Source organism: Phacochoerus africanus, chromosome 1 (genome assembly GCF_016906955.1).
Source record: "Phacochoerus africanus isolate WHEZ1 chromosome 1, ROS_Pafr_v1, whole genome shotgun sequence".
Classification (NCBI taxonomy): Eukaryota; Metazoa; Chordata; class Mammalia; order Artiodactyla; family Suidae; genus Phacochoerus; species Phacochoerus africanus.
In genome coordinates this window covers 30,882,863-30,902,490 of record NC_062544.1, presented here as the reverse complement: position 1 = coordinate 30,902,490, position 19,628 = coordinate 30,882,863, and the positions used below count along the sequence as shown (strand labels likewise).

The 19,628-nt window shown below is 38.9% G+C and overlaps 1 protein-coding gene across 4 annotated transcripts in view; it reads left to right on the top strand.

Moving 5' to 3' along the window:
* The window catches only part of TNPO1 (transportin 1), a 97,429-nt gene that overhangs the window by 32,397 nt on the left and 45,404 nt on the right, over positions 1-19,628 (top strand). For 2 of the 4 annotated variants that reach the window (XM_047792534.1, XM_047792361.1), the window contains exons 2-5: positions 7,993-8,106; positions 10,872-10,947; positions 14,529-14,678; positions 18,484-18,590. In XM_047792534.1, coding sequence (XP_047648490.1) covers positions 7,993-8,106; positions 10,872-10,947; positions 14,529-14,678; positions 18,484-18,590 — 447 coding nt within the window. Of the gene's footprint in view, positions 1-7,706; positions 7,859-7,992; positions 8,107-10,871; positions 10,948-11,549; positions 11,591-14,528; positions 14,679-18,483; positions 18,591-19,628 lie in introns of those variants that run through there. The other 2 variants (XM_047792448.1, XM_047792620.1) reach the window with 2 other exon arrangements.

Sequence of the window (19,628 nt, the reverse complement as noted above, 5' to 3'; positions counted from 1 at the left end):
CATTTGAGTTACATGTCTAGTTATCATCACAGGTCTTCCTGAAAAGGCACTCTAAGAATACATTTATTTAACTTTTCTTTAGTACCTATTTTCCATTTTCTTTTTTTTTTCTTTTAATCTTTCAGCTCTTGATGACAATAAGTTATAATGCTAAAGGATTATTTTAACCTCTTAGCATAATTCTTCCAAGTGGTGAGGTAGATCTATCACCTTAATCAATCAGTTAAGAACAATTTAAAACCTACTGTGTACCTAGCACCATGTAACATCAGAGTGTCCTTACTTGCTGTGGTCCCTGCTCTTTAATCTTGTTGAGCTCATTTCCTCAAGTAGCTTAGGCTCAATGGTTGCCTTTCTTTTTTTTCCCCCTCTTCTTTTTTGATCCTTAATCTATGATTACTTTATGAAGTCTTTTAAAGAACCTTCTGTTCTACTGATATCTATAATTTAGCAAGCCTGTTGACATTTTCATTTTTTGACATTAAAAAAACCTCATTTTTAAAAAAATTATTGATAATCAGCTACCTTTAGACATTCCGTCTTTCCCTTCATACCTGAAGTTTGATTTAATTTCTTTAAAAAGTTATATTAAATAACTTTTTTAAAAAATATGCTCTTTTTAGCCCTCTGGCTGTCTCTGATTTTTTTCTTCCTTGTTCATCATAGCATCTTTTTGTAAAAAAACAATATAAGAGGCATTTTACTTTAAGATCTGATTCACATTCAGCTAATGATTCAGCAAATTACTTAAGCTATATTTTGATTTATCTGTTTGTCAAATGAAGATAATACTTGCCACCTACTTTGAAGAAAGGAATGTTGTGAAGATTGTATTTAAAATGTTTTGAACTCATTTACTCAATGCTATTGAAATATCTCATTTTTATTATATTGTCACATGGTATATATACTGCTTTTTTAGATCTGTTAAAAGTTGTACAGCAGTGAAAGGTGATTTTTAACTTTTACCTCACTACAAATGTATCAAATATGTGTTACTTCTTTAGTATGCAGATGGTTTTCTTTATGATTACTTTCAAGGTTATAGAAATTTATATTTTTATTTAAAAGGCAATATATCAGGGGCTTAAAGACTGGGCTCTGGAACCAAATTAGTTGGTTTTCAGTCATGGCTTTGTCATTTACTGTCTGAGTTACCTTGGGCAAGTAACTTCTCTATGCCTCAACTTACTTATCTGTAAAATGTAGTTAATACTTTATAGAGTTCTGAGGAATAAATTAGTTAACACTTGTAAATGCTTAAGGCTCCACCTGGCAGTCAAAAAAATAATTAGCTATCACTATTATTGACAGAATAACAGACGTGTTTTAAGTCTTTAATATTTAAATACTAGAATTTTTTGTAGTAGTTAGGCTCTCTGAAACACGACAGTCTTTCCCCTAACAAACTGGAGCTCCTTTTAAATGTGGGTTGGACAGTTAGGTCTTCCTGTGCCTCGTCCAGCCTCTTCAGTGATGGCCTACATTGCCTGATGGGTTTTTAAAATAATTTTTATTATAAAAATATGCCTATTGTGAAAATCAGCGTAGTGCTAAACAACAGAAGATGAACCTGTCCTCCCTTTCTACTTCCCAAGAAGAGTAATCCTTTTCCATGTTTTTATTTGATCTTATCTTTTGAGTTTACAACCCTCTTCACAAGCTTTCTTTTAGCTTTAGGATAAAGTCCAAAACCCCTAACATAGTCTGTGAGATCTTCCTAGCCTCTGCCTTCCTCTCACTTTCACTTTTTGGTAATCTCTATTAGACCTCAAGTAAAAAGTCACTTCCTCAAGGATGTACTTTCTGACCTCCTAACTGGGTTAGTATAATGTCCCCTCAGCAGCTTGTATTATCCCTACCATAGTCACACTCTCTCTCTTTTTTTTTTTTTTTTTTTGGCCTTTTAGGGCCACACTGGCAGCATATGGAGGTTCCCAAGCTAGGGGTCGAATCGGAGCTATGGCTCCCGGCCTACGCCACAGCCACAGCAACGCAGGATCGAAGCCGCATCTTTGACCTACACCACAGCTTACGGCAACACCAGATCATTAACCTACTGAGCGAGGCCAGGGATTGAACTCACATACATCCTCATGGATCCTAGTCAGGTTCGTTAACCACTGAGCCATGAAGGAAACTCCACCACTGAGCCAGTGCAGCTCTCTGGGGCGTGTCCTAGGAGTGGGGTGGTTCTTTTGTCATTTAGTAGGTGAGACTGAAGGGTGCCAGATGTTCATCATTAAGAATTGTCTAGGCATTCCCATTGTGGCTCAGCGGAAACAAACCCGACTAGTATCCATGAGGATGCAGGTTCAGTCACTCAGTGGGTTAAGGATCTTGCATTTTAGTGAGCTGTGGTGTAGGTTGCAGATGCGGGTCGGATCCCAGGTTGCTGTGTCTGTGGTGTAGGCTGGTGGCTGCAGCTCCAGTTTGACCCCTGGCCTGGGACTTTCCATGTGCCACAGGTGCAGCCCTGAAAAAAAAAAAAGGGAAAAAAAAAAGAATTGTCTGGAGCCCTGAATGACTTTTGAATGTCCCATGAGGTCATCAGATAGATGAAAAAAATCTGTTTATAACTGTCAGAACCTAGAACCTAACTCAGTTTCATATGTGCCTGTGGAATTTTTTTGTAGGATTTTAGTCAAATTTTGAGTTCTTCAGGAATAAAACTGCTACATTTTGAAGGAAGATTGTACCTTATTTTCAGATCTCTACCAAGAATTGTTCACCATTTTGGGAAATCATGTCACTGATGGCAACATTTATCACATTCATAAGTGATTTCACCATACAGTTGGAAACATCTGACTGTTCAGTATATGCTTGTTTGAATTTAATTGAAATTAGGAGAAGAAAAAGACTCTGAAGCAGATGGAGAAAAGCAGTTTTTTCTTCCTTGCAGAGTATATTCTCTTTCCTCTCTCTTCCTATTGCACTTCATTTATATACTTCATTTGTAGATAATGCATCTGTCTCTATCACTAAATGAGAACTTAAGGCAAGAGCAGTACCTTTAAATCTTTTTTTTTTTTTTTGTCTTTTTAGGGCCACACCTGCAGCATATGGAAGCTCCCAGGCTAGGGGTCGAATCAGAGCTACAGCTGCCGGCCTACACCACAGCCACAGCAACAACAGATCCAAGCTGCGTCTTCGACCTATACCACAGCTCATGGCAACGCCAGATCCTTAACCCACTGATCGAGGCCAGGGATTGAACCCTTTTCCTCATGGATACTAGTTGGGTTCGTTACTGCTGAGCCACGACAGGAACTCCACTTACCTTTGAATCTTGAATGCTCACTGAGTACATGGTAGTTGCTCAACTTAAATTTATTTACTTGAATTAATGGACAATAATAATATTTGAGTAATGAACAACAATAGTATTTTTTCAGTAAGTATTGATTGAATCACGCTGCTAGGCTGAGGGCAAAAAGGCACTGTCACTGCTCTCAAGAAATACATGACATGTTGCTAAGACAGATCTAGAAATAATTATGATAGTTTCTAAGGAGGAAATAGCCATAAACTGTAGTGTTGTGATGAAAAACACAATTTAAATCTTGTGGGGAGGTCCTGCAATCTTGTCACAGAAGAGAAATGGCATCCAGGATCAATCATAGTGCCAAAGGAGACTCAAATATTTGGAAATTGAGTAGATGAGGATGTCTCTGAAGAGTGAGATAGAGTTTGCCACATGGTCATACTTAAAGAGGGCATTCCAGATGTAAATCTATATTCAAAGGCTTAGGAGTGCAAAAGGTGCAGTTGGAATTGCTGCGGCATGGAAGTTGGAGGTTGAGTTGTAAGAGGTTGAGCTGTCTCTGGAGGTAGTGGACCAGATCATGAAGAGCCTCTTATGTGAACAGAAGTTAAATTTTATCTTGCAGGTAGTAGAAAATCATTGATGTAACAATTAAAACTACTATATTTTAAACCATACTGTATGCCAGGAAGTTACCTATAATGCTCTTACAGAGTTAGTATATTCTCATTGTATAGTTGGGAAACTGAGACTCAGATTACTTGCCCAGGTTTTCATAGCTACACAGTTGAAAACCTAGGATTTAAATTTAGGTTGGTCGAGTCCAGACCATCTCTCCACTTTTTAAACTGTACTTTACAGCCTCTTGAGCAGGGAAAAAACTACATATTTTAATTTTTTTCAAACAGTCTGCCTTCTTGATCTCACATCAACTCTAGTAAATTCAAACTTTTAATGTAAATTCAAGTTCTTTACAGCTTAGGGCTCTTGAGTAAGTTTTAGTTTTTCTGAAGCCTAATAGTTTATCTTACAGTAACTTAGCTCTTGCAAGCTTTTTATTCCAGCCATTGTCTATCTAGATAGTTCACATGACTGTTTTGGCTTATTGAAATGCCTTTTTGTGGGGAGGAGGGACATACCATCGAATTTCTTGAACAGTCGGCATGAACTTGGGTACTGTAAAGGAAGAATTTGAAGTACTGCTTGCCTTTTTGGGTTTTTTGTTGTTGTTATTGTTTTTTTTTTTGTCTTTTTGCCATTTCTTGGGCCACTCCCACGGCATTTGGAGGTTCACAGGCTAGGGGTCCAATCGGAGCTGTAGCAGCCGGCCTACGCCAGAGCCACAGCAACGCGGGATCCGAGCCGCGTCTGCAACCCACACCACAGCTCACGGCAACGCCGGATCGTTAACCCACTCAGCAAGGGCAGGGACCGAACCCGCAACCTCATGGTTCCTAGTCGGATTCGTTAACCACTGCGCCACGACGGGAACTCCCTGCTTGCCTTTTTGAACATTTGTATCTGAGTATTCAACATGTGAAAAGAATGGTAATTATTTTAAGAAAATGTAATATTAATCTTGATGTTCTATTTAATTGATAGATGTATTTACTATTTATATGATTTCTACACCATAATTATGATTTGCTTTGTTAACCTGAAGTACTTCAGACATTATCTAAATATCCCTGTGATATCTCTGGCAACCCTGTAAGAGTCTTCCTAATTTTGATGGCTGTTGAAATGTGGTAAGTTCTGGAGATAGAGGTGGCAGTGGTTGCATAATAATGAAAATGTGGTGTGGAAGTTCAGAGTAGCCTGAGATCTCTTATCAAGCTGTTAGCAATCAAATGGTTTTTTAATTTTTTTTTTTCATTGTGGGTTTTTTGGGTTTTTTTTTTTGTCTTTTTAGGGCCGAATCTGCGACATATGGAGGTTCCCAGGCTAGGGGTCTAATCAGAGCTATAGCTGCCAGCCTACACCACAGCCACAACAATGCCAGATCCAAGCCGCATCTGCGACCTACACCACAGCTCATGGCAACGCCAGATCCTTAATGCACTGAGCGCGGGCAGGGATCAAACCCTCAACCTCATGGTTCCTGGTCAGATTCATTTCCACTGTGCCACGATGGGAACTCCGTGATGTGTTAATTTTTTTAAAAAAATTTTATTACAGTTGATTTACAATGTTCTGTCAATTTCTGCTGCACAGCAAAGTGACCCAGTCATACATACATACATATATATATATGTATTCTTTTTCTCTCATTATCCTCCATCATGTTCCATTACAAATGATTAAATTAGCTCCCCTGTAGTACACACTAGGACCTCATTGCTTATCCACTCCAAATGCAATAGTTTGCATCTACTAACCCCAAACTCCCAGTCTACCCCACTCCCTCCCCTTCTCTTTGCAACCACAAGTCTGTTCTCCATGTCCAAGGGTGTGTTTCTTTTTGTAGACAGGTTCATTTGTGCCATACATTAGATCCCAGATATAAGATACATCATATGACATTTGTCTTTCTCTTTCTGACTTATGTCACTTAGTATGAGAGTCTAGTCCAATCCATGTTGCTGCAAGTGGCATTCATTATTTTGGTCTTTTTATGGCTGAGTAGTATTCCATTGTGTATATGTACCACATCTTAATTCATTCATCTGTCAGTGGACATTTAGGTTGTTTCCATGTCTTGGCTATTATGAATAGTGCTGCCGTGAGCATACAGGTGCATGTATCTTTTTCAATGAAAGCTTTGTCTGGATACATGCCCAGGAGTGGGATTGCTGGATCATATGGTAGTTCTATATTTAGTTTTCTGAGATACCTCCATACTGTTTTCCATTGTGATCATACCAATTTACATTCCCAACAGTGTAGGACAGTTCCCTTTTCTCCACACCCTTTTCAGCATTTGTTATTTGTAGACTTACTAATGATGGCCATTCTGACTGGTGTGAAGTGCACCTCATTATAGTTTTGATATGCATTTCTCTAATAATTAATGATAACAGTCAAATATTTTTGGTAGCCTTTTGTTCCCAGATGACTTGAGTAAGGTGTGAGGAAAGGTCTATCTCAGTTTTCCCTATCCCATTATCATAGGCTGATCAGATTAAATGTTAATACAAAGCTGTTCAAAAAGAAAAAGAATTGTTATTTGAGTGCAAGAAAAAAGAAGGAAGATTGATATTATGATATTATGGGGAGTCATCCTCGGGATGGATATGATGAAGGTATCTTTCGGACTTAGCTGCATTAGTTTTTTGTTCAGAAAGGCAACTAAGGACTTAAGGAGGCTGTCCTACTTGTCACCTCACCAGGTGAGATACGCATGGTAGCAGCTCTGACTCATAACTAAGGCTCAGACTTTTAGGTTCCCCTTCCCCACTTCTCCCACTCCCTCCCCACTCCAGAATCAGGAGGAATTTAAAATATTCACCCATAAGATTTGCAAAAATTAAAAGAACATGCTCGTGGATATTTGGGAAACATTGGTGACTTTGGGTTGCATAACCATTTTGGGAAAGTAATCTAGTAATAACTATTAGAAAATTTTAGATATACTTATTTTGGCCTAATGATCCCACTGGTGGCCACTTCTGAAGGACATTAATGCAAGAATTTTTTTTGCTTGATACTTAAGTTTTGTTTTTGTTTACATATTTAGTTTTAAGGAAACTGTGTCATTGATGTAATCGTTTCCATTGATTGTAGCAGGTGCAACGCATAGTAGTTTGAGAAACCTATATTCTCCTCCCAGTCTTAATTAACTGGTAATTTGCTCACATCTTTTTGCTCCACCATTGCCACATGGGGGCAAATAACACCTGTTGTCGGAGTGATAATAAAATGAGAAAATATATATGAAAACATTAATAGAATAAAACCATCTGGTTGTAAAATTACATTATTTTTCTTGTTTTTCCTTCAGACCCAAACCATTGGTTGTGAAATGTGGTTATTTCAGATAAAATTTATTTCATTTCAGTTCAAAAGTTGAAGTTTACAGGGGAACGCATTTTTTTTTCAGTCAAGTTCTGAAAATGTTAATACAAAATTGAGTATATTGAAGTATGGGTTGTGATTGCAATGCATCTTTAGTATTTTAGACTAAATATTAATATGTAGTGCTTTATATATCAAATTGAAACGTTAACATTTTTATTTCTTCTAAGTATTGTTGTGCTGCCGGGAGTTATCGCGCTTTTTTCCTTATTACAGTTTTTCGTAATTACTAACCATGTTAATTTAAGATGACTAAACCCCAAATCGGATCTATTCAGGTGTTTTGCAGGGGTTTTGATAAGGACTTGGTTTTTGATTAGCCCTTAAATCAGTAATAATCTGGACTGAACTAGAGTTCGGTTGGGTTGGAGAAAACTGCGTGGCACTAGGACCCAGGGGGCTCCCGTGAGCGGATCTAGGGGCCAGATTGCAAATTCGCGGTGACTCAGTCCGGTCGGCTCCTTGCGCTCGGCGGCCGCGGCGGTAGCAGCAGCAGCAGACGTTGGCGGCCGAGCGGCTGGGATCAGTTCCCCTGGCTTTCACCGTCTGAGACTTCCCTCGGGGCACCCCAGGAAGGTCCGAGGCATCCGGCGAATGCAGGGGTCGTTCTGGCGGGGCAGAGGGGGGTTGCTCGGCGCGGAAAGCCCTCGGGCCTGTGTACGAGGAGTAACATTTGCTCCGTCTCTTCCTGTGTCTGGCTTTATTTGCAGCAAACCAAGATGGAGTATGAGTGGAAACCTGACGAGCAAGGGCTTCAGCAAATCCTGCAGCTGCTGAAGGAGTCTCAGTCCCCAGACACCACCATCCAGAGAACCGTGCAACAAGTATCCTTTGCGAGGCCTCGCCGCCGCCCGCGCAGCTCGCCCGGCGCGGGCCCAGCTCTTCGGCAGCCGGGTGGCTCCCGCCGCCCCTCCCCCTCCTCCCGCTCCCCGGATCCCTCCGCCCTCCGTCCGCCCGCCGGCCCGCGGGGAGAGGCCCTCACGCCGCCGCCGCCGCCGCCCCTGCTCGGCGCCTCGCGCACGCGGCCCTCGTGCCCCGGGTCCTGGGCGCCGCCGCCGCCGTCTTCCGGCCCGCGGGAGGCGGGGGCTCCCGGCCGCCGCCCGGGATCACGACATGTGCGCTGGTGGGGCCGCACCGTCCCCGCCCGCCGCAGACTCGCTACGGGGGATTAGAGCGGCGCAGGCTGGAACGGCCGGGTGCCGGCGCCGACCCCGACTCCCGACGCGCTGTCTCACACAATGCGCCCTTGCGGTGGGGGCGGCGGACCGTGCGGGAGGCCGGCTGGAGGGCGCTGTGTGCGCTGCGGGGCTCGCCCGCCTGAAGTGGGGTGGAGCTGGCGCGGGGTTTGAACTGCCTTGGTCTTGGGCCTGGGGTTTCTTCCAGGCATTTGCCCTGAAGCCCTGGAGAACTAGACCTGAGGGGTCTCAGGCCTCACCCCGGAACTGTTTCTGCCAACACCTGTTGCAAGCTTCCTGGCTCCCAAGTGAGATTTTCTTTTTCAGTCTTTGGCTTAGGACTGTCTGCTCAGTTACCCGTCTTTATCGAGTTTGCTGGCTTGGCGGTCCTATTGCTACGATTTTAGAGGCGGAAAAGCTTAAGCAAAACCTCTGCAGTGTGTGCTTTTTGTAGTACCCTAAGCTGTGGTCAAATGAAGAGCTCTTACTGCGTCCTATAAAGGAAACAGATTCACCCGATCATAAATAACCTTTTTATCTCGCTATGTTAAGATGAAGTTAATTCTTTAGAAAATTTAACTATTTTTGCAAAAACCTCTTAATTGTTATTGTTAACTAGCAGGAAAATTGCTTAATAAGTATGTTTGGTGTAGTTTGGACTTAAATTTGAAACACATAAACGTGAAATTATTTGAGGCTCTGTGGTAGATAAGTTTTTCAAAGAAATACTGCATTGCTAGTACAAAACTTTCAATAGATAAGTATCTAGGCTCTTGATTAATTAATACTGCTCATTTTAAAATGGATGTGTTAATGATTTAGGTCTACTTGGTTTTTTTTTTTTAAGCTGTTTTGCTTGGATACTGCTAGTACTGAGAAGAATACTCATTTTGAGGTGTGTTGGAGCTTGTATCTGTAACGTAGTTGTGGCTAGGTCTTATTTTGTGTTGTCACAGCTGCAGGAATGATAGAATTTTAATATTTGATAAATTGTGGGTGTTATATGACAGTTATTTCTTAAGTTAGCCAAGCCCAAAACCGCATTGTAATTTCTTATTCAGAACTGTATACCATTTCTTGTGTTAGACATGTTTATTAAATAACTTTTATATGCTAGGCACAGTATCAGACTAACAGTCACATTTACAGTTTATTCTGTGTGATTGGAGCATAGGATGCCCTCTGCATAAGGAACAAATTAAATTTCAGTAGGTAGAGATTAAACGTATTTAAAAAGACACACTGCTTTGTATTTTCAAAGTGCCTAATGACGACATTGTTCTTTTGTGTCTCCTTAGGAAAGAATGTATTTAATTACTGTTTTTGTATAGGCTTGAGCACTGTTTGAAAGACCGTTATTAGTATGAATACATAGCTTGAGATCTAAGAAAGTAAACCTTATTAGGAATATTTATGAAAAATTATTAGCATATCAGCGTGCTATTAATCTTGGCCATTCACTAAAGAAGTCAGTGGAATTTTTTGGCCAGAGAAAGTAGTTTACACTTTGAAGTTTTTCTAGAGAAATGTATCTTCATGGTCACGTTCCAATCACTGAACACTGAGATAGTATTCTGTGTAATGAATAGGTAATAATGGTGTACCTGGAGTATGTATCATGGATTTAACCTAAAGGTTTAGGTCTATTGAAAAAATTAGCTGATTTCCATCTAATAAAACACTATTAAGGGTGTTATTAAAAAGCATATCAGGATTAAGAGGGCTCGAAGAAAGACATAGTGGCATTATGTCATTGTTTATCCACAGAATGAAATAGCTTCACACTTGGTCTGGAAATGTTAGATGTAGGGTGAGGTGTGGACAAGCACTATAGTAGAACTATTGCAAGGCAATAATTTTGTAATACTGACTCTATGTAATAAGATTTGATATGTAGACTTGCACATAAATAGCATTTTATCTTAATTTTTGAATTCTAAAGAGCAAATGAGTCTAAAAATATTTTGTTAAAAGGCAATTTTATAATTTCCCCAAATGACCTTTAAAAGACTTGTTTTTGTTTCTCTGGAATGGTTTTTATTTTGTCATTTTGATACCTACTTTTCTGGTTAGGTTTTTATGTTCAAGTAAGTCAAAGAAATTGTTTTGAAAAAAAATTTTACTGTGATGTGTGCCTATGTTGATAGTGCATCTTGGCTTATGTCGTTTTAAATATAATTGTTGTAAAATATTAAGTTTACTTTTTCAACCATAAAGCACCCAAGAGGTTTTACACAACCACTGGTGTGTTCTTAGAATAACCTATTGATGGTTTTAATAAGGTAACTTTATTCCTACCAAAAAAAAAATAGAAGACTAAAAATTACAAGAGATTCTTGATTTTTAGATTTAAAATACTTAAATTTCTTCTGTAGATTACACTGAGCAGTTTCCTTAACTACTGTTTGTTCTAGAAACTGGAACAACTCAATCAATATCCAGACTTTAACAACTACCTGATTTTTGTTCTTACAAAACTAAAATCTGAAGGTAAGTAAGGTTTGTATTGATTACTTAGAAGTTTTTTACACTTTAAAAATGTCTTTGAGATGTGTTAAAATGTAATGAGATTTTTTTCATTTCTAAGGGTTTCATTTTGTAGTAACCAGTTGCTTTGAAGATGTGGAATTGCGAGAGTTACTACTCTAAGCATTTGGATGCTTGATGAGCATTCAGTTGTTAATTGTGTGTTTTCGTAATAAATTCCCTCATTCTTTGCAAATGAAAAGAATGTTGCAAATTCTGCTTTGGTGTTTTGTTTTAGTCCTTGTACTAAATTCCTTATGAATGTCATAAAGATTTATTTCTTTTAATACCCAGTTTGAATGCAGGATTTGCTAAATAACTGTGTGATCATATTTGTTTGACTGAAAGCTCCGATAACCAAAATGAAAAATCACATATAATCCTACCATTCAAATAATTGTTAATCTCTTAATTAATTCTGCACTCCTATATGGCTATGTACTATTTTAAATTTTAACCAAAAATAAGATCATTCTATTCATAGGTTCTTGTAACTTTTTTTAAAAAGTTCTAGCATGCATGAAGCTTTTAAAAATTAATTTAAAACAATTTTAAATTATTTCCAGAATTTCTCAGTGACATGGTCATATGACTGTTTCTCATACAGGTAATATGTTCCTCTAGACTTTATTTAGTTTATAGATATTTACTGAGTAGTACTTCTTTGCCAGGCGTTTGCTGGCTCAGGGGCATTAAAAGTGAACAAAGGTAATGAGAATCTCTGCCCTCGAGGAGCTTACCTTGTAGTGAGACGTGTTCTTTGTGTAATTGTTTTAGTATTCCCTTCCTGAAATATTGTCAGACACCCAGAAGGCACTCTAGTATTTTTTGAGCAGCTGACTAGCAGCCTCTAAATGAAAGCACTGTACCCATTTCACTGGTTGGTGTTTCAGAAGCCACAGTGCAGTTAGTAAAAACGCTGCACTTGGAGTTAGGTAATAAATAAGCCTTAGACTCTTAACACTCATTTCATCTCTCAGGGTTTTTTCAATCACAGAATGCCTGTGTTAGACTACCTAGATGGTCTGTGAGGTCTCAACTCCGAGCACTAGCAGGTTAATGGCCTTAAAAATCTCACTTATCTGTCCTGTCATGACGAAGCAGAAACGAATCTTACTAGGACCCATGAGGTTACGGTTCAATCCCTGGCCTTGCTCAGTGGGTTAAGGATCCAGGATTGCAGTGAGCTATGGTGTAGGTCGAAGACACAGCTCGGATTTGGTGTGGCCGTGGTGTAGGCTGGCAGCAACAGCTCCAATTAGACTTCTAGCCCGAGAAGCTCCATGTGCAGTGGGTTCGGCCCTAAAGAGACAAAAGACCAAAAAAAAAGTCCCTAATCTTAATATTACTTCAGATTTTAATAATCTATACACAGTATAGTGATTTATTTTGAAGTATTTTGAAATAATTTTCTAGTTAATTTTAGGGATTTTTTTATTTGTAAGATTAAGACATCTAATTTTTTGATTGAGACATAGGAAATTTTTTAAAATTTTCTAAATGTAAGTTTTAAGAAACTAGACAGTCCTTCAGTGTATCTTTAAATTCAGCAGTTAATATTCCTGGTTTGATAATAAACATATGATGTTTCTCCCCCTCCCCCCCCATGTCTGTGGCACGTGGAAGTTCCAAGGTCAGGGATCAAACCCAAGCCACTACAGTGAGGTCCCTAACCTGCTGTGCCCTGAGGGAACTATTGTTTTTGTTTTTTCCTTTTTCTGCCACATCTGGGGCATAAGTAGATGTTCCCTGGGCCAGGTATCTGTGACCTATGCTACAGCTGTGGCAATGCCTGATCCTTAACCCACTGCACTGAGTTGGGGATCGAACTAGAAATGCCGTAGAGGTAAACTGGATCACTAACCCACTGTGCCATAGCAGGAACTCTCTGTATTTTTTCTTAATTTGGAAGTTATTTCCCCACAGTTTGTAACCAGATAATGCTATGAGAACTTAAATATTTAGTAAATGGATTTATTCTTTTGCTTTTTAGGGCCACACCTGCAGCATAGGGAGGTTCCCAGGCTAAGGGTTGAATCAGAGCTGCAGCTGCTGCCTAGTGCCATGCCACAGCAATCTGGGATCCAAGCCACATCTGCAACCCACACCACAGTTCAGGACAACGCTGGATTCTTAACCCACTGAGCGATGCCAGGGGTCTAACCCAAATCCTCATGGATGCTGGTCCGGTTTGTTACCACTGAGCCACAGTGGGAACTCATAAGTATTTTTGTTTCATTTTAAGTTACTGATTGGTGCTAATTGAAACCAATAAGACATTTTAAAGAGTGATATAAAAAGCTTGTAGGCTGTAATTGCTGCAATGAATTGAATGGGGTTTATTTGCAAAGAAATGCTATCTTTTTGCCTCCCTCTTGGAAGCTTTTACCCTTGGAAGATTTCAGTGCCAATCAGACTTTGGGAGCATTCTAACTAAACAGGCTTGGGGTATTTATTTTTTAAAAGCAATACTCTGAGAGCATACTCTGTTTAGTACACCAGCTCTTCATGGCTTCTAGCCCTTAGAGGAGGATGATACTGTTTAGTACATCAAGTGTAAGCTCTGGAGCCAGACTCCTAAGGTTGATATTTTGGCTTCCCCACTTTGTATCCTTGTATGAATTTGGTAATGGCCTCAGTTTCCTTGTTTGTGCAGTGGAGATAATAATTCCTGTCCCATGAGGTTATGAGGAATAAATAAATGCAAAATTACTTGGAAAGCACTTAGCAATGATTAGTACCTAATTAGCATTTAGAAGGTATTGTTGGTATTGTTCATGATTCCAGTTGTTAAAGCATCAGTTATATTCTGCTAGTATTAAATCAATTCTTAAAAATTTGTTAACATCGTCTATGGATTAAACTTACTTTAAGTAAATTCTATTTTTTAAAAAACTTGAAAATTTAAAATTTGTTTTACTCCCTTTTTTTTTTTTTTTTTAGCTCAGAGGCAAGTGAAAACATGCTATAATTGAACGAAAATTATTTGTATGTGAAGGTGATCCCATATATTCCTTGTCCACTTAATTTTTTAATGGGATATCTTTAGAGACTAATACTTTCAGATCTGTAATTTGATGTTTATATCAGGTTCCAATAAAGCTTGAGTACAGTGGCCATATGTACACACCAAAGTAATTCAGATTAAATCAGTGGTTCTCTACCAGGTGCAGTTTTAACCCCCTAACCTCCCACTGCCCCCAAGAGACATTTGACATCTGAAAACATTTTTGGTTGTCACAACTTAGAGAGGTAGTACTGGCACTTATGGCCAGTGATATTGCTAAACGTCTTAGAGGGCACAGTTTAGCACTCAGCAACAAAGAATTACCTGGCCCCAAATGTCAAATAATGCCGAGGTTGAGATACCCTGAACTATAAATCATGGTAATCATTTGATCATCACTTACGGTATATTTTTTTCCCAGTTACAGCAAAATTACCGAAATGTAATCAGTTTTTGAATACTTTTAAAATTACTGTTCTTTGTATATTTTGAAGTGAAAACTACTTTAAAACTCAGTGCTGTTGTTACTTTATTACAGATGAACCCACAAGATCATTGAGTGGTCTTATTTTGAAGAATAATGTGAAAGCACATTTTCAGAATTTCCCAAATGGTGTAACAGACTTTATTAAGAGTGAATGTTTAAACAATATCGGTGACTCCTCTCCTCTGATTAGAGCCACTGTAGGTAAGTATTGTTACAGTTTTGCTTAGCCTGTTTGTAACTGGGTTTTGATAGGACAGACCATTTGCATAGGAATTTTTTCATCCATTTCTAGTTGAATTGTGATGGAGAAAAATTTACATTGCTGCTTTTGAAATAATGTTAACAGTTAAGCAGTAGAAGCACTCCTAATAGTGACCCGATTCACTGGTAGTTGCTTAATCAAAGCTGGTTAGACTAGGGCACTAACAAGTGATATTAATTTAGGACTACTTTTTTTCTTTGGGGTCCTTAATTATGTCTTCCTTGTATACTCTTGTATGGGGTATAATTTCCAGTTTCAATTTGTTTTTATGTAAAAAAACTTCTTTGTAATACAGCTTCCATATAGAGCCTTAGATTTTTATTACTTTCCCCCTCGTTTTTAGTATTTGCCTTGTCTATACCTAATTACAGCAATATTTGAGTCTTTGGAGTGTTCAACTTGTTTTCAGGGAGGGAACAACTTTGTATTATAGAATATTGTGTTGTAATGCTTAGAGGAACTGGTATAAATAGGTTTAGGAGCTAACACAACTGACTTCGAGCACATATCACCTGGTATAAGCAGAAATAGATGTGTACTGTGGAATAGCCCACCAATATGCCATGGGGTTTCAGTAGCTACATTTTACAAGGACCTGGAAAGCTTCTGTTAATCTGGCAGTTTGGTTAAATGGCAGTCAGTTAAGAACCCCCATAATCGTTTTCGTTAAAAGTTTGCATTTGTGTATTTTGTCTCGTGATGGGTTTGAAAATTACCCAGTTTAAAAGTTCCCACTGTGGCATAATAAGATCAGCAGCACCAGGATGCAGGTTGACTCCCTGGCCTGGCACAGTGGGTTAAAAGATCCAGCATAGCCGCAGGAGCAGCGTAGGTTGCAACTACAGCTCAGATCTGATCCCTGGCTAGGGAACTCCATATGCTTCGGGGCAGCCAAAAAGAAGTACCCAGTTTATCTCTTAATTAAGCAGCAGCTTGGAGTTCCCATCATGGCTCAGCGGTAATGAACCTGACTAGTATCCAGGGATGCGGGTTCCATCCTGGCCTTGCTCAGTGGATTATGAATTTGGCATTGCTGTGAGCTGTGGTGTAGGTCACAGACACGGCTCAGATCTGGCGTGGCTGTGGCTGTGGCTGAGGCAGCTACAGCTCTGTTTGGACCCCTAGCCTGGGAACTTCCATATGCTGTGATTGTGGCCCTAAAAAGACCGAAAAAATAAATAAATAGGAAAAGAGGCAGAGACTTGTAATTCTCCTCCAAATATTAAACACTGCCGTTATAACTGATTTTACGGATAGATGGTATGTATGATTTGAGAAAAAGGTCTCCCTAGGTTATTCTCCTGTACCCTCCTAATTATCTACCAAACCCTTGACACTGGTAATAAAGGACAGTGAGTGTATGTGTCTTTTTAAAAATTATTTAATCTTAACAGTACATATTGGCAGTCTTGCCAGGAAAGTGTATTTGGAAGGACTGAATTTCATAGACTGTGGTAATCCACTTGAGAGATGTAAAACATTGTTTTTCCTATTAAGGGATATATGGTTGGTTTGTAATTTTATTATTTCAGTGAACATCCTTTTATATGTATTCATACACAGTTGGGAAAGTTTCTATAGAATTCATTTATAGAAGTGGTATTAGTGTGTCAAGGTAAGTTTTTTAAACATCTCAGGTATTAATAGGTATTGCCGAACACACCAGTTTTCACTCCCATTTATGTTGTATACACTGGGAATTAATAATTTTTCACTTTTTGCATATATGCTGGCATTAGAAGATTTTTTGAGAGTGGATGAGATTATATGGGACCAGATAAATTTGCATATGTCAGTCTGTCAGCATTCTTTAATACCCTCTTAACGGAAGTCAATGATTGTCAGCAGACTGTTAGTACCAAGTTGTAGCTTGTGTTTAATTTTTATTGTTGTTTATTTTAAGACTTGCTTGGTTTCCTCTAGGCAGATACAGAGCTTTCTTTCCCTCAATTATTTTATATTTTAACTTGAGAGAATAAAATTTTTGACCTTTCCAGGAGGCATTTGATTATAAGGGTCATAGCTTTAAAATGCTACCAATACTTTGACCTTACCATGTAATTTTTTAATGGAGAATAGATACTGGCCAGTAACTACTCTTCCCATTTCTTAACTCTTTACTTTCGGGAGCAAGCTTCTCAAAACTAGCTGTGGACAATTCAAAGAGAATTTAACTTAACGTGGAAACAGTGGAATTTGCTATTTGGTAATAAGTATTGAGTATTTACTGTGTGCATATCTCACTTAATTCTCAAAATAACTATGAAGAGAGAGCTTATCCTTTTTTTCTTTTTGTTGTTTTTTGTTTTTTTTGTTTTTCTGCTTTTTGGGGCTGCACCCGAGGCATATGGAGACTCCCAGTCTGGGGGTCAGATTGGAGCTGTAGCTACCAGCCTGCAACCCACACCACAGCTCACAGCAATGCTAGATCCTTAACGCACTAAGCAAGGCCAGGGATTGAACCTGCATCCTCATGGATGCTAGTCAGATTCATTAACCACTGAGCCACGATGGGAACTCCTCATTTTTTTTTTCTTTTTTTAGATTTTTAGATTGTTTTACAGATTAGTATTTTGAAGCCTAGAGTATACATTTTGCCTACTGTCAATTTGTTCTCTTAGTTATGGTGCTAAGAGATGAAGCATAGTACATTATATTACAAATGCTAAATTTACTAAGGCGGGGGAAATATTAACGCAAAACTTTTTTGTGATGTTTTTATTTATTTTGTATAATCCTTAGCTATCACAACTAAGCTACACAGCATAGTTGAAGTAATCCGCTTGGAGTGACATGATCATGGATGTGCTACTCATCCTCCAAGATTCTAGTATCACCTTGCAAGCAATTTACCCTTGATCCAGTAAATAGAAACTGTTGTGGGAGTGTATGGCTTATCTGCAGCAGGGGAATTGTTGCCAGAAGAATGATCATGTAGGATTTTTTGGATTGATAGCTCATCTACTTTCGATTCCTCCATGAGTCGAAGTCTTGATCTTACATTAAGCTGTTCTTCTCGATATGTTTTTTATTTGAATCTAGCAGATTCAGACACATCACTCAGAGATAAGTGCTGCTAACACTTAATCTCTGGGTGATGTTTTGTGTATTTTTCTTATATATAATTTCTATAAAATAGGGGTAATTTTAACTCATAGAACTATTTTGGTTTTGTTGGAGAAGAGCCATTTGCAGTCTTTTGTACAGATATTTGTTAAAAATAAAAAGGGGTTGAGTTTCCATTGTAGCTCAGCAGGTTAAGAACCCAGCTGTTACCTATGAAGAGGCAGGTTTGATCCCTAGCCTCCCTCAGTGGGTTGACCATCTGGCCGTGAATTGCAGTATAGTTCACAGGCACTGGGATCTGGCTTTCTTGTGGCTGTGGTGTAGGCTGGTAGCTGCAGCTCTGACTTCAACCCCTAGCCTGGAAACTTTTGTATGCCACGTGTTGTGGTCCCAAAAAAAAAAAAATGAAAAGAGTGAAATGTTGGAAAATAAGATTAGAAACAGATTGATTTATGCTGTGGGTTTTCTACAGATGTGCTGTGGTGATATGAGGGTCCTGGATGCATGTTATTATTGACATGATTTGCAAGTCTTAGGCTGATTTGGAACATTTAAACGTGTGTGTGCACATCCACATGCGTGCACAGGTGAGCACACACATTGGCTTGTGCTTGCTCACATGGCCCAGTATCTAACATTGTACATTCAGATTTCCTAAGATGTGTATTTCCTTTCAAGGTATTTTGATTACAACTATAGCCTCCAAGGGAGAATTGCAGAATTGGCCTGACCTCTTACCAAAACTCTGTAGCCTCTTGGATTCTGAAGATTACAACACTTGTGAGGTAAGGATTTTTGCATCATACGTGGTTTTTCATTTCTGTTTTTGTCATGTCATATCTTAGTAACCTTGAAAAAATATTTTTGCTGAAATTTCAAAAACTCAGAAAAGCCTAAGTTTACCTTTATGTTTTATATTAGTAATCAGTTATCTCACTGTTTTCTTTAAAGAATGCTAAGTTATAAAACCTTTTTTACTGCATTTCCTACAAAAAAATACCTTGTTTTGTGTTTTAAAACTATTCTTGAGTAGGTATATAAAACAGAGCTATTAGCGAGCTTAATTGGGTGATGTAGTATTTTTCCAACATGGTCTTAATTAAATTTATCAAATTTCCAGACCATGCGTATGTTATCAGAGTTTCTAAACTGTTTTTGTGCCTCTTTGTATGTCTGAGGTACATCTCGTATAGTTTTGATCATATTAATTAAAATTGCTCGTTGTTTGCCACTGACCAAATCCATAGCAACTTTTGCATTTGGGGAGATGAGAGCTCCCCATGAGTCTGTATGGATTTGTTTTCCTTTAATTTCTCACTTAATGAGTACTTCAACTATCTCTTTCATTAGTTGGCTTCCAGTTGGGGTAGAAATCTCTTAAATGGAAGTCATTTCAGAGGTTTTGCCTCACTTAAGGCAGTGACTTATCTCCCTCTGAAAAAAGAGCAAGGCTTGGGAATTCCTGTTGTGGTACAGCAAAAACAAATCTGACTAGTAACCATGAGGTTGTGGATTCAATCCCTGTCCTTGCTCGGTGGGTTAAGGATCCAGTTTTGCCTTGAGCTGTGGTGTAGGTTGCAGAGACAGCTTGTATCCTGTGTTGCTGTGGGTGTGGTGTAGGCCAGCAGCTGTAGCTCTGATTCTACTCCTAGCCTGGGAACCTCCATATGCTGTGGGTGCAGCCCTAAAAAGCAAAAAAAAAAAAAAAAAAAAAAAAGCAAGGCTTGGAGGCACAGCAGGCACGAAATGACCTAAAAAGAAGTTGGTGTTTTTCTCTTAACATTTTGTTGCCAGACCTGACTTGGTAGAGAGTTAATGTCTTT